The sequence below is a fragment of the Equus caballus genome, chromosome 2 (assembly GCF_041296265.1).
Source record: "Equus caballus isolate H_3958 breed thoroughbred chromosome 2, TB-T2T, whole genome shotgun sequence".
Lineage (NCBI taxonomy): Eukaryota > Metazoa > Chordata > Mammalia > Perissodactyla > Equidae > Equus > Equus caballus.
This window is the reverse complement of record NC_091685.1, coordinates 29,042,887-29,059,067: the sequence shown is the minus strand read 5'-3', so window position 1 is coordinate 29,059,067 and position 16,181 is coordinate 29,042,887. Positions and strand designations below refer to the sequence as shown.

The 16,181-nt window shown below is 46.7% G+C and overlaps 2 protein-coding genes across 21 annotated transcripts in view; both read left to right on the top strand.

The window, feature by feature from the left end:
* DHDDS (dehydrodolichyl diphosphate synthase subunit) overlaps nucleotides 1–2,576 on the top strand; it is a 30,400-nt gene extending 27,824 nt beyond the window's left edge. For 10 of the 19 annotated variants that reach the window (XR_011432386.1, XR_011432383.1, XM_014737308.3 and 7 more), the window contains one exon: nucleotides 182–2,576. Coding sequence is in view for 14 of the 19 variants with exons in the window: in XM_014737308.3 (XP_014592794.1) it covers nucleotides 182–421 (240 nt within the window). In the remaining 5 variants the exon portion in view is untranslated. The remainder of the gene's footprint in view (nucleotides 1–181) is intronic. The other 9 variants (XR_011432385.1, XR_011432387.1, XR_011432384.1 and 6 more) reach the window with 1 other exon arrangement.
* On the top strand, nucleotides 2,571–7,587 carry HMGN2 (high mobility group nucleosomal binding domain 2). 2 transcript variants are annotated; one of them, XM_003364432.4, is made up of 6 exons: nucleotides 2,571–3,858; nucleotides 4,853–4,897; nucleotides 5,109–5,138; nucleotides 5,495–5,545; nucleotides 6,138–6,233; nucleotides 6,727–7,587. In XM_003364432.4, exons 1-6 carry the CDS (start codon nucleotides 3,844–3,846, stop codon nucleotides 6,760–6,762), a joined length of 273 nt encoding a protein of 90 aa, XP_003364480.1. In that variant the 5' UTR covers nucleotides 2,571–3,843; the 3' UTR covers nucleotides 6,763–7,587. The 2 variants fall into 2 exon arrangements, with proteins under 2 accessions (XP_003364480.1, XP_070106838.1); XM_070250737.1 differs by lacking the exon at nucleotides 4,853–4,897 and having other exon boundaries at nucleotides 3,646–3,858.
* Nucleotides 7,588–16,181: the final 8,594 nt, after the last annotated feature.

Sequence of the window (16,181 nt, the reverse complement as noted above, 5' to 3'; positions counted from 1 at the left end):
GCCCTGCCCGTATGTACAACCTGGGCATCACCCATCTCACCTGCTCCCAAACCTTCCCAAATCTGGTACAAGCTCCCCACTGTTCCACTTAACTTGGCCCACCCTGTGCCCTACCTCCTCCAATCCAGTTCCACCCACACCTAAAAATGATTTCCCCACCCCAATCCCCATTTTTCTCTAGCAGAAGGCCCGAGACATGTATGCAGAGGAGCGGAAGAGGCAGCAGCTGGAGAGGGACCAGGCTGCAGTGACAGAGCAGCTGCTGCAAGAGGGGCTCCAGGCCAGTGGGGACGCCCAGCTCCGATGGACACGCTTGCACAAACTCTCAGCCAGACGGGAAGAGCGGGTCCAAGGCTTCCTGCAGGCCCTGGAACTCAAGCGGGCTGACTGGCTGGCACGTCTGGGCACTGCATCAGCCTGAGGGAGGCTGGCCTCCTGTCACTTTGCCCTGCCCTTTGCCACCCCCCGTCCCCCCCCACCAGGGCCCTACTCCTCTTTCTTTTCTTGGTGAAAGGCACCTCCCTCCTGATGAATTGTGTTCCCTTTGCTTGGCAGGGGAGCCCCAGAGGCCAGGTCTGCTGGCCATAGATACCTTTGGGCTGCCTGAGACAGTGGCCCCTAGGGAGGGTTGAGGGCGAGAGTCTCCCACAAGTACACTAAACCCAGCTCTGCTGGTCAGTAGGTTTGGACAGCAGGGGGCCCCAACTCTTCTGCTGCCTGCTCCTTCCACGCGTGTGCTCCTAGACACACTTTCTTTTTCCACCAGCACATCCTTCGATACACAGAATTGAGGGGAAGAGCTCTCCCCAAACCCTCGCCCTTTACCCATCTTCTTAGCCTTCCACCTGACTTTCACAAAAGATTTGGTTCCACCTCGGATCTGCTGGTAAATAGCTAATAGGCAGCCAGCATAATTTGGGCAAGGAAGGGGAGGGAGAGAGAGAAAAAATGTGCCCATCTGCTGCTCCTCCCCCTTGGCTCTCCACCTGGGATTTGCTATTGAATCTCTACCCCCTCCCACCCTGCAGTGCTGATTGCTCACTGAAAGGCTCAGCGCCCCCAATGGCGCCGAAGCCAGGCGGGTGATTACAATCCAATTACCTATTGTCGACTCAGCCCACACAAGCTTTTCTCCTCCTTTTGCAGGGCATGGGGCCAGGTTCCGCTCCCCAGTGAGACTGGCCCCCTCGAGGGGTACAGGGTAACAGAAGAGCCTCTAGGCCCTGGTGAATCTAATCCAGCACAGGCCTCCTTCCCTGGAACACATCAGGACCAAGAGCACAGAAACAAGTGCTTCTCCCGGCTGACTGGGCCTCCTGACCTCACCATCTCAGACTGCTTCCCACCTCCTCAATCTGTGAGGCTTCTTCTCTCAGCTTTTTGACCTGGCCCCCTAACTAGGCCCTGAAACAATTTGTTCTCAGCATGGCAGAATCTCAGCTTGGGAGGGCCAAGGCTGCCCAGCAGGAAGAAGGCCAAATCAAGGGCCATGTCCTTTCCCTTACCTCTCCCTGCCAGACCTCGCTGCAGAGCTGCTGAGAGGATTAGTGCCTTTGAAGAGTTGTCTGCCTGAGCAATTCTGTGCTTCAGGTGCAGCAAGCACCGGCCGGTAATACCAACCAAACGCTATTCTGTTTAGTCTTCCCGTTTTACTTTCTGCAAACTGTTTCCCAGCACCTCCCTCTAGGGGAGAGGGAGGGTCCTGCAAGCAGTGGTAAGAGCATACTCTTTAAATCCCTAACTTTCCTATACTCCAGTCTCCTCTTCCCCTTCCTGTGCCTGAATACCTGGCACAAGAGACCCCTTGGCCATCCTCCCTGCTCCCAGAATCAATTGTAAATGCCAGACACTGCGATTGAGAAGCCAACCCATGCACCTTTGGCAAGCCCCCCCCACACACCTGGCACTCCCCACTACCAATGGCTGGCAAAGGGTTCCCAGAGAGCAGGTGCTGTACATTTTCCAGCTTTACAATGGGGCTGTTGACAGCCTTAATTAGGGAGGCATGAATTATGCGGCTATAATACAGAGCCCTACAATTAAGGCGGGAATGAGGGGCTGGAGGCAGCAAACGGAATCTGCCCTGTGAGCGTGGCTGTTGAGTCCTGTCTCCGTTCTCTGTCTGACTTTGCCTAATATGACTTGGGTACAGCAGAGGTGATTAATGGGGCTGGTATCTCCCTTTGGCCTGAGGTCCCGTGTTCTGGGAGAGGTGCACAGAGTGGGGTGGGGTGAGGTGGGGTGGGGTGGGAGGGGAGGGGCTGCCCCAGGAGGCACTGTAGGGGTGGAAAGAGACTGAGAGGCCACCTAGAAGCAGGGGCTGCAGATAGTTGAACTCATTGTGGTTGCTTTCTACCAGTATGATTTGTGCAAACCAGCTTCAACCCTTGCCTCAAGAAATAGGTGGGGACCTATTTAAATGTCTTCCTACTTTTGAGCTGAGCCCCCACTTGAGGATATTTACCGTGTTTTTGTGTTCTCCTGGGTGTCAAATAGAATTTTAAGAATTCTTTCTTGAATGTAAAACTTGTTTGCTACCAGTGCAATGTAAAGAACATCTTGTTTTGCTGCTGCAACTGTCTACCCTTCTTCAGGTGTGCTTGGCTACCTCCAGGATCCGTAGCTTTGGGGGCGTGTGGCATGGGGGCACCACTGGAAGAGCCCTTTTGCCGTCGCAACACCTGTTTCTCTGCTTGTTTCCTAATCCCCGGACGCCTTCCTCCACCTCCTTTTCCTCGCGCAAGTGAAAGGAAGCCAGCCTGCCAGTGTGGAAGGAGGGATTTCGCCAGCTGCGTTTGCAGCGCCCAGGCTTGGTGGCCGCATCGGGTGGGGGCAGCTGAGCTTGAAGTCTCTGAAGCGGGTGGAGCGTAGGGGGAGGGGAGTGCTGGTAGGCCTCCTTGACGGCCGCTCTCCATTATTCTGCGGCGGGGTCCTGAAGTCCCAGAATACAGAGACCTAAGGGAGCCACCCAACAGGCTTTTGGGGGGGGCCTCGTTGGATTTGGGGAGGCGGCTGAGCAACGGGTGCTGAAAGGACAGCTCCTACCTGCCCCGCTGCACCCGAAAGGCACCTCTGCGTGTAAAGTCTCCCCTTCGAGCCCCCACCCCATCTCGAGTGGACCGCCTTCCAGGTGAGGTGCACCAAAGGCTTCCTCAGAGTGGCAGCTTGGAAGGATGCACGTCCGGCTGCGCCAAGCTGGCTTCCCCGCTCTTTCCCCACTTCAGCGTCAGCCTTGGCCCTGGGAACTGCAGCCTGTGCCTCCAAGCCGCGCGCTTCCTCCCGCCTCCGGCGGAGAAGGGCGGTGCGGCCAGGCCTTGCAAACCCTTCTTCTGGGGCCCCCCGCAGGAACAGGAAGGAAAGCGGCCGAGATGCGCCCTAAGTGTCGCACGGCTTGGAGAAGTGGGTAGCTCGGTTGCATAAGGTGGAAGGAACTTGGTAGTTTGTAAAAGCCAGCTCTTGGCGGGAGCCGAAACCCAGAGCCTGCCGACTCGCACCACCCCCCTCATTTATTGCCTTAGTCGCGCGCCTCCCCCACTGCGCCCCCACCCCCTAGGCGCGCCGCCGTCTCGCGCGCCCTCCCCCCATACCCCCCTCCTCACTCCCTCCAGAGGAGGTGAGTTTAAACCCCGCCCACGTGACCCCAGCTGGGCCAATGAGCGGCGGCGGGAGGTGAAATCCGGTTCTAACCGGTCCGGGGCTCCCAGCGCTATAAAAACTTTATAAACCCCCCGGAGCCCGAGCAGTGTGAAGAAGAAGAGGCGAGAGCGACCCCCGGGCCGACTAAAGCCCGCGCGCCGCTGCATCCCCCGCGTCCAGCGCCAACGTCCCGCCGCCGTCGTCACCATGCCCAAGAGAAAGGTACGTGGCGCAAGGGCCCCGGGCGCTGGGCCGCCACTGCCGCCGCCGCCACCACCGCTGCTGCTGCCGCCGCCGCCGCCGCTCCCCCGGCTTTGGAGCGCGAGGATCGGCGTCGGACTGGAGCAGGCGCAGCCGCTCGGCGCGGGTGCTCGAGGCGGTGTCAGGCGGCCCCGGGCTAACCCTGCGCGGTTCGGCTGCCCGCGGGCGCCAGAGGCCATATTGGAGGAGCGGCGGCCGCGGCGGGAGGAGCCATGTTGGCGGCTGTTTATCGCGCTCCCCTCGGGCTCGACGTGCCCGCCCCGCGCCCCCTCCCCCATCGCCATGCCCCCTCCCCTCCCCGCGGGCGGGCAATTCAAACCCGAAAGGGCGGGAAGGCGGCGCTCGGGGTTGGCGGGCGGGGGAACGCGCTGCCGCCAAAAAAACCGCCACCGTGAGGGGGCGGGGCCGTGTCCCTCGGGGCGGGGCTTCGCCGTGTGGCTCCGCCTCCGCCCACGGCCCCCGCGCACGAGACTCGAGCGCCGGTGCGCGCCGCTGTCGCCCACGAGTTCCCCCGGCTGCGCGCGCCTCCGGTCCCCCGCCCTCGACGGCTGCCATGGCAACGGCGCTCGGGCCCCGCCTCCGGAGGGGTTTGTTTGCACCATCTGCAGCTGTTGCTTCTGCCTGGCGCGGGCTGCGCTGCTCGCTCCAGCTTAGCGCGCGCTTCCCGGGCCGCTCGGCGGAAGACACCCGGCCTCCCTGCGCGCTGTGGGCCACACCGGCGGTGGCGCTCACACAAGCGAGCTCTCCCGCAGCTTTCTAAGCACTTGGGGTATTTGCATAGGAGCTGGGGGGTGCTAAGAACTGACGATTTGTATGTCCTAGAAAAGTTGTGTGCCAGACTTCCCCTTCAGTTTTTTCCCTTATAACTTCTTAATTTGGGGGGGTTAAGCTTAGGGAATCATTAAGAATTGCCTCAGAAGCTGCAACTTTCTTAGTTTTTGTTTGTTTTTAATAGGCTGAAGGGGATGCTAAAGGAGATAAAGCCAAGGTGAAGGACGAAGTAAGTCTTATTTATTCTTTCTTCTTTGGAGTCTTACAAAGGCTTTGGCTCCTTTGGTGGTAATTAACCGTAGCTCTCGTCCTGAATTTGCCTAAGTAAGCCCTCTTTACTTCCTATGTCTAGAACAAATTGGCACCAACATTTCTGGGTTTTTTTCCTCAAGTGGTTCAGCTGTCCTATTTCTAACTTTTTCCCCTTTTTTCTTTAATAGCCACAGAGAAGATCTGCAAGGTTATCTGCTGTAAGTGTCTGCTTTTAAATTTTAATATTTGTCCTTGAGACTAAAAAGCATTGAAAAATAATCCTCTTTGCTTCCCATGAGTTATGATCAGTGGCTGGTTTTGAATGATCTACTCCATTGTGGACTCTCACCCATTTGAGATTTACTGGTTCTGATGTTCTGGTGGCTGTAGCCACAGTGGGACACTTCAGGATGTTACTTGAGTGGGTTTCTGAAGATAGGAAATTCTAATGGAAAGCTAGCCACAAAACCTTTAGAGAATAGGAACTTCCATGTCAGTGGTACTGGGGTTGGGTTTGGGTTTTCTTTGGTCCATCATACTAATGTTCTCTTTCTCTCTTTCACCGGAATAAAAGAAACCTGCTCCTCCAAAGCCAGAGCCCAAGCCTAAAAAGGCCCCTGCAAAGGTGAGCAGGACTAGGAGACAGACTTGCTTCTAGGAGTTACATAAGGCTGAGCAGTTTCCCCTGTTGCTGACAGGAGACCTGCTACATGATGACTTCATCTGTTGGTACAAAGTCGAGATATGACAAAGTTACTAGGACTAGGCCTTAAAATAACATTGGAATTGGTCATTTTTACAGTATGAACACTGTCGTTTATCTTAATTTAGCACAATGGTGACTCCATTAATGGGTATTCTACATTGTTTCGATAGCTTGCGTTATTCCTGAGATTTGTCATATGGTTTCTTAATGAAAAACTATCAACAATTCACAGAAAACTGCACTTGGATATTAAACCCCCTAAGTGTTTAAGCTGTTTTACTCTTAGTACTTACAGTCACATAACAATTTTTACATACTGAAGACCACAGCAAAGTATAGATAATTTGGTCTGGTTTTGATTCATTTTTTTAAATAAACGGAGAGGATTTAAAGTTTGTGTATGTGTGTTTTATCCTCCATAAACAATCCTCTCTTGTGCAGAACTTTGCAGACCATACCCTGGTAATATGAAATGAGGAGAAACAGCTTTCTTTTTTCTCCCCCCTTTCAGAAGGGAGAGAAGGTACCCAAAGGGAAAAAGGGGAAGGCTGACGCTGGCAAGGATGGGAATAACCCTGCCGAAAATGGAGATGCCAAAACAGACCAGGTACAGCTGCTGGTGCGCTTTTCAGTCTGCTCATTTAATCAGTCACTCATCGCAAAGGCTTTCACTGCCTTTTTCCTGCGTCTGCATCATGCCAAGTGTGCGTTTCAGTCCGGAGTTTGCTTGTGGCTTTTCTGTTAACTTTAATCCTGGATTCCTGAAGTCTGCCATCTGATAGAAAGGGCACCGTGGGCGAGATCCTTGTCCTGTCATTAGGTGTCACACTTGTGCTACACCATAGAGTTTTCGAGCTGGGAGTGACCTCAGATCTTCTATGCTGGTGTGTTCCCTTCCCCAGTTTTACAGTACGGTCCAGAGGGGAAGTGACTTAATGCAGTAACCTACAAACTCAGTCTCCAAACAAGTGCGGAGTCTTAGTGTCAAAGTACCTAAAACCTGAACTTGGCCTGGGAACAAAGTAATGCTGTAGATGGAAAATGAATGAAGGTAGTTTCAAAATTCATACGTTGTATTAATCTGTCTATTTTTCTTTTAGGCACAGAAAGCTGAAGGTGCTGGAGATGCCAAGTGAAGTGTGTGCATTTTTGATAACTGTGTACTTCTGGTGACTGTACAGTTTGAAATACTATTTTTTATCAAGTTTTATAAAAATGCAGAATTTTGTTTTACTTTTTTTTTTAAGCTATGTTGTTAGCACACAGAACACTTCATTGTTGTTTTTCGGGGAAGGGCATATGTCACTAATAGAATGTCTCCGAAACTGGATTGACATGGGGAAAAAAACATCTTTCCCTTCTAGTTTTGAGAGACCTTCCTCTTGGTTCCCAGGAGGAGAGATCTCTTGACGTTGACACACATGCGCCACCTTGGCACAAACGCCTGGTGGTGTGGAAAAACTAAAATTCGTTTTTATGTCTTCTTCACCCTCTCCGCCTTCAGCATAGACCTGACTCCCTTAAACCCAGAGACCTCTTGAGACCTGACCCCCAAAAATTGGTTACTAGTATGTCAGGCAATCTGGACTTGCCAGTGTCACCATTGAGATGGCACCCCTCAAAAGAGCAGCAGTTCCCTTATTTAGATTGTGGATCTTCAGATTGATAGTTCTGCCATTTTCATTTCATTTCCTGAAAGTCAGGGTCGGCTTGTGAAAAGTTGTTAAACAACATGCTAAATGTGAAACGTCAACCCTCACTCTAAACTTGCCCTGTTGAGAGCATCACATGAAGACTTCGTTGGGTTTTATAGTGGCTTTCTGATTTTGGTAGTCCATTGAAGAAGGGAGTTTGAAAGTTGTTGTATACTGTTACCGATTGTCTGCCCATGTCCTGCCTGAAATACCATGATTGTTTATGAAAAGTATCTTTAATAAAGCTGGATACAGTTTGGCTTGGAATGCTGCCTCTAATCTTTTCCCAGGAGTTGGGGAGCCTAGTTTCTCCAAGTCTCTTGGGACAGGATGCATTCTGGTGTGAGCTGTAGAAGTTCCATGTACAGTCAATCTTTGGTTTACAGTCAGTCTGTAGAACACAGTGCTAGGTGGAGTTAGGCAAGATCCCAGGAGTAAGTAGAGCAGTGGTGAGAGGCTGGGAGCAGAGACGTAGTTTCTGTGCTTGTTATGTAGCATTACCTGAAGTATACATTTAAATGCAGATTTTTGGTAGATCTGAGATTTTGGCCTGGTAGCTGACAGCAAAAAGAGCCTCTTTACTTCATTCATATGTAAAACCTCTAAAATTGGCGTATTAATAGATCCAACAGTAGTAGTCTTGTGTCAGGAGAAAGTGCTTCTGTCTATAACAGCCGGCGATAAGATCTATTAGACAGATGGCACTCTGCTCTTAAGCAGACCTGCACATCTGTGAATTGATTAAATTCTTGTTCTTGCTGGTGAACTGCTCTGGGTCCAAAAACAAAGCCGTTAATGGGGACTCGTCTGGTTGCTTTAGTTTGGAGACCCTGGTGAAATAGCAAAAGTTATGTTAGGAAATAGAACTTGTAATAAATTGATGCTCACAATTTGAATTTGCTTTTGCAGGTCACCTTTGTTTGAGGGGAATAAAGTAAATTGGAGACTACAAAAAAGATACCTTTCATTGGTTTGTTTATCCCCTTAGTCCAAATGGTGGAGCTATCATATCAGTTAAGCTCTTCCTTGATAGATATTTTTGTGTATTATCTTTGGTCTTCAGTTTGGGTACAATTGTGTAATCCAAGTGTTAACACCTGTTTTCTGGCTGAGGAAATGGGCTCAGATGAAGAAACTTGTTCAGGGTTATGTGTACATCTAAAGCACAGTTATGTGTACATCCAGTGACTCGAAAGTCAGGATTCAAACTCCTCATCAGAAATACCTTCTGACTTGGACTCCTATTTGAGGGCACCTTTTGGATAAGGTAAAAATTGTCTACCTAGGTAGTTTCCAGCCATTTGCTGTCATAATTGCTGAAATAGTTCTAGGTTGTAGAGTTTTAATTTTTACTCAGGTGTCATCTTCCAGCAGTGGAAACCATTACAGCCCTGAGGGCTAGGGGTACGGCAGCTTGGTATTTGTGGAGAAGTTGCATAATTTGAGAAAGCCACAGTTGGGGTTGCTTTATCGGTATTTGTCTGAGTTCACATTCAGTAAAATGTGTCGAGCCACAAGACTGCTAGGAGCTTGGCCACGTGCTGGTGCTTAATCTTTGGGTCAATCCCTTGTAGGTGTTACTCCCGTTTTATAGTTAGGAAACAGACTTGGATATGAAGTGACTGGCTGAGGTTGAACTCAGTAGTAACTCTTCCTGTTACCTGGAAATTAGGATGAGTAAGGTGAACTTGAACTTTTTTTTTCTTCCTGGAAAATGTTTACTGATTTGACTGGTTGTGGACCATGAAAGTGCCTGGGCTTAAAAACCAAGAAACCAGACGTCAAAACACGATAAGGACATTTGAGACAGCCGTTATAGCATGCCCAGTGTCAGCCCTAACCTAAACACAGTAAGATAATAGAAAAGTGGGTTCCCTTCCCCTTGGCCCTGTCTCCAAGCTCATTCTGCTAACCAATCTCAGGAAGAGTTAACCAGTGACCCACATTAGGATGCTTTGGGCTCTAAGTAAAAAAAAAAAATCAAATGGCTTGAACGGCAGGAGAGTTTATCTCCCTAAGAGAAATCCTGAGGTCTGGTGATTCTGAGGACCCAGGTAGTGCTTTCCAACTTTGCTCTGCCGCCCTCTGTGTTATCCAGCTGCCTCACTTCCACGTCAGCTGCTGCAGGCCTCCCTCAGCTTGAGACACCCATGTCCAGAGGCAGAAGACCTATTTCGTCATTTTTTTCTCCTTAAGAATAATTAGTTCCCAGAAGCACCTCAGCAGCCTGAGTTACTTTGGGCAGAACTGGATCACCTGCCCACTCCTAAACCAATCATGGCAAGAGGGATGGAGCCACTGGGTCTGTTTAGGATTCAGCCAGAATTATTGGAATTAAGTAGGGGAGGGATAGATGATGGAAGAGGGAAAGGACTTAGTGAGTTGACAACCTTAATGCTACGCTCATCCTGTGGTTTCTCCAGGCCTCGCCTCACCTGGCTTTATTGTAGCATTTGACACCACTGAGCACAAGCCCCCCACCATTTTTTAAATTGAGATAAAATTCACCATTTGAAAGTATACAGTTCAGTGGTTTTTAGTATATTCGCAAGGTTGTGCAACAATTACCACTAATTCCAGAATATTTTTATCACTCCAAAAATACTTAGCGGTCGCTCCCTATTCCTCCTTCCTCCAGCCCTAGGCAACAACTAATCTACTTTCTGTCTCTATAGGTTGGCCTGTTCTGGACATTCCATCTAAATGGAGTCATAATGTGTAGTCTTGTGTCTGGTTTCTTGCACTTAGCATTATGTTGTCAAGGTTCATCCATGTTGTAGCATGTACTTCATTCCTTTTATTGGCAAATATTCATTGTATGGATATATCACATTTTATTCCTTCGTCAGTTGATGGACATTTTGGTTGTTTCCACTGTTTGGCTATTACTATGAGTATTGTATACAAGTTTTTATATGGATGTACGTTTTCATTTCTTTTGGGCATATAATGGAATTGCTGGTCATATGGTATGTCTATGTTAAACTTTGAGGAACTGCCAGATCGTTTTTCCACAGTGGCTACACCGTTTCGCATTACCACCAGCAATGTCTGAGGGTTCCACATTTTTCCATATCCTCGTCAACACACATATTCCCTTTTTTCTTTTTTTAATTAGAAGCATCCTAGTGGGTATGAAGTGATATTTCATTGTATTGATTTGCATTTCCCTAATGACTAGGATGTTGAGCATCTTTTCATATGCTTATTGGCCATTTGTGGTTTTTTGTGTTTTTTTTGAAAAATGTCTATTCAAATCCTTTGTTCATTTTTTAACTGGGTTATTTATCTCTATTTTTGAGGTGGAGTTCTTTATATATTTTGGATACCAGATCCTCATCAGATACGTGATTTGCAAGTATTTTTTCCCATTTGAGTTTTCTTCACATACCTGAGTGTCTTGACCAGTTTTTAATTTTGATGAAGTCCAATTTCTTTCATTTTAGCTAGCTTGTGCTTTAGTGTCATATCTAAATCCATTGCCTAGTCCAAGGTCATGAAGATTTACACCTATGTCTTCTAAGAGTTTTAAATAATTTTAGCTCTTAAATTTAGGTCTTTGAACCTAATTTTGAGTTAATTTTTGTATATGGTGTGAGGTAGGAGGCCAAGCATTCCTTCCTCCTAAAAACTGTTCTAGACCTCTTTGTGGGCCTTCCAGTTTCTAAGATGTTTGTCTGGTTCTTTGCTCTATGACCACTCCTCAAACCCCTTTCTCTACAGTTCGTCCCTGGACATCCAGTGACTCTCATTTTCATCTCTCATCCACATCTCTCGAGTTCACTATTTCCACCTTCTGTACAATTGACCCAGATGTAACACAAGCACCAAAAGTCAACATGACCAAAATGGGACTCATCTTGTTCACAAACCCACCTCTCCTGCTTTTCCTAGATCTGATAAAAGACCACCACCCGTTCCATCCCTCAAGCAATTTTAAATACAGAAAATTTCAAATATGTGCAAAAGTAGAAGAATATAACGAACCCTGTCACATAGCCTCAGCAATTAGCAACTTGTGGCCAATCTTGTTTCATTTATACCACTGTCTACTTCTCCCCCTTACCATAGCCTGACACCATAGCATTCATCTATAAATATTTCAATATATATTTTTAAAGGTGTGGACTTATTTTAGAACCATCACAATACCATTGTACCAAAAAATTAACATTAATTCCTTAATGTTATGAAGTACTTTAAGTTGCATGTGTTATTTTTAGGTAATTTATTTGTTTGAATGAGAATCCAGACAGGTCTACCTACGTATTGCAGTTGGTTGGCATATTTCCTGGGATGTCTTTGAGCCTATAGGCTCCTCACTGTTTCCCAGTCTGGATTTTGCTATTATCTCTATGGTGTTATTTAACAGGTTTCTCTATCCTTTGTATTTACTGTTAATTAGGAATAGATCTAGAGGTATGACTGGATTCACATCGAGTGGCAAGAAAACCTCATAGATAGTGTTGTATGCTTTCCTCAGGGGAGACATCCTGTCTGGTTGTCTGTGTTTATATGTTGCAGTCACTGAAATTCAATGCCTAGATCCATTAATTCATCAAGGGTTGCAAAATGGTGATATTCTAGTTCTGCCATTCCTTCTTCATATAATACCTGAAATACCACGATAGAGAGATACTTTCAGTCATCTCCTATTTAGTTACCCAGAGTTATAGTTTATACAGAAAAAGAGGATAATTGCACGAATCTCTTGCCAGTTTTCAAATTAGTGAGTTGGTTTTACTAGCATCCTCCACAAGTGACCACTGAGTTGTTTTTAGTGTTTTTAGTGTCATGATCACTGAATTAAACATTATAGTTTTCAGTTCATTGCAGTTATTAAACTTAATGCTCAAGTTGTCCTTATTTTTGCCCAGTTGGGGGCCTCTTGTTGGCTCCTGAGTCCTTTTGATATGACCCTTTTGGTGGTAATATTTGGTAACCTTGCTATCTAGTATGATAGAATTTACCACATTTAGCTTGTATGTTTCCTGCTCCAAACCTGGAGTTGGCTATTTCTAGGGGGAAAAAACAGAAATCCTGGTTCTTTCTAGTGGTGAATGGCATTGCAGAGCCAAAATCTGGGCTCTAGAATGCCCGCTGCTACTGCATTGTCATTATTATAGGCCTTTTTGGTGCACAGAGCTAGGACATGTTTTGTTTTTAAGATAAAACATCTTTTTTAAGGTAAAATACATTGATACTTTCCATTCGAATTCAAGACTTCAGAGATTTTTCTTAACTACGTCTGTATATTTTTCTCAACACTGAGAATCCCAGTGCTCATTTGTACCCTGAATTATAAAATTAGAATATCACAATTACTCAATTGTTTTATTGTATTACACAACAGTATCAGAAGAACAAAGGCGTTTACGGTTGTGTTTGCAGTTCTTTTTGTTGTTGGTGTATTTCCTACAGGGCATATACAGTCAACTTACTGTGTTTTAAACTTACATAGTCTAATTTCTCTCTGTGTAGCTTCCTACTAACTGGATACACATTTACATTAACCTGGGTTATGTATTTTCCCATTTTTAAGAATTTCTTTTAGTTTAATTTTAATTATGTAAAATATTTATATAGTTCTAAGTCTAATCTACAAAACAAGATATATTCAAAGAAGTCTTGTTTCTATTCCTATGTCCTCTGCCTTACTCCCACCCTTCCTATTTAGTGACCCTTTTTATTTGATTTAATCTTTCTCCCCCTTTCTTATATAAAGATAGCATCCTATAGGGCCAGCCCCAATGGCCTAGTGGTTAAGTTCACCGCAGTCTGCTTTGGTGGCCCAGGTTCAGTTCTTAGATGTGGACGTACACTGCTCATTAGCAGCCATGCTGTGCTGGCGGCCCACATACTAAAAACTAGGGGAATATTGGCACAGGTGTTAGCTCAGAACGAATGTTCCTCAGCAAAAATAAAAAACATAATTTCTCCACCTTGCTTATTGATGTAATAATTCTGGAGATATGTTCTAGAGATTCCTCAGTCCTTTTACAACAGCATAAAATGATAAATGTTTGGTCTCAATTCCATCATATTGTTTCATGTTATATTTACATGTATCCCAAGTCTTTTTATATAGTCTTATATAGTGTATATTTTTTCTCTTTTAGTTTTTTTTAGCTGTTTGTTTTTGGTATTTAGAAAGGTGTGTGTTTTCATTTAATGGTTAACTTTGTATTAATGCCTTTATATAATCTTATCTCCTCCAACTTCCCTGAGACTTCCAGTTCATTGACCCTACCTCTTTTTCACCTTTCCCCACCAGTCACCTCCTCTCTTCACTTCCCTTCCATCTCAGCCTAGATTCCATTGTCCAGCACTAAAACCACACTCAGCTCCCTTTCCTCTTTCCATCACACTCACTGGGCAGTTAGCTGGCACCTGCACCCACTGGCATGCTGACCTGACTCACTTTTTAGTTATGACCACATTTCAAATGGGCCCTCAACACTGCCAAACTCTCCTGTTGAATTTCCCTCAAATATTCACCTTTCCTCTCTTGGATAACGTATTTCACACCTTCACCTCATCTCCCGTCTCCAGCACCCTCTTTGATGAATTCCCCTCAAACTTCATAGTCATGGAAGATGCAGTCAGAAAGGAGGTACCTCATCTTCCCATCACCTCCTCTACTACTTATATGCAGTGTTGTGTGCACATGCCCCACAGTCCCCCTGTACTATTTTGGGGGAGCCCCTCTCTTCTCTAAGTCCAAACCTTCAACTTGTGATCCAGATCTACCCCTCTCAGCTTCTCTAAGACTAAACCTGTGCAGGTGTCCCCTTTCTCTCGTCTTAGCCATTTCTTCTCTGCTGGATCATTCTTGCCTGCACACACACTATGCCTTAAAAGCATCTGCCCTTGGCCGTCTTGAGCCACCACCCCACTTTTCTGCTCCGCTTTACAGCAAAACTCCTTGAAGATGTGTTCTCCATCACCACTTTCTCTACCCCCATTCTCTCCTCCACCCACTCCAATAAGGAGACTTTTGCTCCCACCACCTGTTACATCATGCCAGAGTCAAAATCTCTGCTTCATCTTCCTTTTTGTCTCAACCTCTTTTCTTAGGTGTCCACAGCTGGTATTGTGACTTGAAATATCATCTTTATGACAGTGACTCAAATTTTTATCTCCAGACGGAGCCTCTCCCCTCAGCTCCATCTTAGACCACTTAATAGACTTCACCAATCTAACATGGGCAAGAAATTTATTCATTTTTGTAATAAAGTAATTTCCCCAGAAGCTGTCCCCATTTAAATAAATGGTACCATCATCCACCAAAACGTTCATTTCTCCCTCTCCCTCATGGTCCATAATCAGTTCATCAGTAAATCCTGTTGGCCCAAGTTTTAAAATCTGTTGTGGACCCACTCACTTCCACCGTCTGCAGTATACACCTGCGTGGACACAAACCCTGTAAGTTCCCTGTGGGTCCTCAACTGCCTCTTCAGCCCTCTCAGGGGAACCCCACCTGCACATCATCCCTCCACTTGCAGAGCTGGATGAAACCCACTCCTACGGCAGGAGCTCAGGCTTCCTGGCAGCCTAGTAGATGGTTGATTCAGTCCAGAACTGTGGAGACATTAGCTCCCACATTATTAGAGGTAAATGTTGAAAAACAGGAAACAGGAGGTGGAAGGGCAGGGAACTGGGCTGATAACTGCCTCCTTCCTCTCTGAGGTTCCTCCTTTTTGTGCCAAGTAAATACACCTGCTGAGTGACCTACTGTGTCTCTGCAGCCCGTTGGGAAGTGGTAGCCAGTACATAATGCATCACATCTCATTGCTTTGTGTCTTTCCTTGCCCTCATCACCCTAGGCTTGCATTTCCCAAGTAAAGTGTGAGCACCTTAATCCTCTCCTCAGCCTCCTCAAGGACTAAAGTTAACACCAAGGTAAGACACAACCTCAATCCAGGCCACCATTAATTCTTTTTGGGGCCAGTGCCTCAGCATACCTTTGAACTTGTTAGCAATGCACCTCTTGAGTCCTGCCCCAAACCCAGAGTCAGACTCTTGAGAAGGGGCCCAGGACTGTGTGGTTTTAAGAGCTGTTCAGGTGATTCTTCTGCCCGCTAAAGGTTGAGAATGATTTTCTTGAGGGAAAAAGAGTTTCTAGAGAAGACTTGTTGCTGTTTCCCCCTTTACTTCCTGCTTGAGTAGTGTTGTATGAGGATGTGAAGCTGGAGCTGCAGCAACCACATTGTGACCATAAGGCCAAATGTTGCCAAAACACAGGATGGCAGAGCAGAAAGAAAGAGCCTGAGATAGCACTGAGCTGCCAAGCCAATTTTACAGTTACCAAACTCCAGATGTTTCTGCGAGAATGAAATGCCTTTATTGTTTTTGTCAGGTAATCTGTTACTGGCAGCTGAAAACAGTCCTGATTCAATAGATTGTTTTGTTTTATGCTGCTAACTTGAGAAGTGGGAATTAATTTCTCCATTTTACAGATGAAGACACTGGGTCTTGGAGAAGTTGAGGCCTTTCCAGGTTACACATGCTATAGTGGCATAGCCAGGAGTCCAACCCACACCATCTGGCTCCAGAGCCACCCCATGAACCTTGACTGTTCTGCTCAGATAGAATCATGGCTCAGATAGCATTTCCTATGTGACTGAATGAGTTGGGCTTGAAAATGTGAAACTCTCAGAGCCTGGCCTCTGCTCTGGACTGGAAGGTTGGAGCATTATTGACTGACCACAGCAGAAATATCCCCTTCATTTTCCTGCAAAAGTGCAGGGGGTAGAGAATGTTTCTCTCAGTTATTCAAAAGCTGTGTCATTCTTCAGGGCCACGGGTAGAACTCAACAGGAGGGACTGGCCTTAAATTGCCCTCTAAGAAGTCTGGGTCA

What these genes read in the sequence shown, in the direction of transcription:
- HMGN2 (XM_003364432.4), top strand. An exon ending in AAGCCAAGGTGAAGGACGAA is followed by an intron (nt 4,898 to 5,108) that starts GTAAGTCTTATT and finishes TTTCTTTAATAG; the next exon opens with CCACAGAGAAGATCTGCAAG. An exon ending in GAGATGCCAAAACAGACCAG is followed by an intron (nt 6,234 to 6,726) that starts GTACAGCTGCTG and finishes TTTTTCTTTTAG; the next exon opens with GCACAGAAAGCTGAAGGTGC.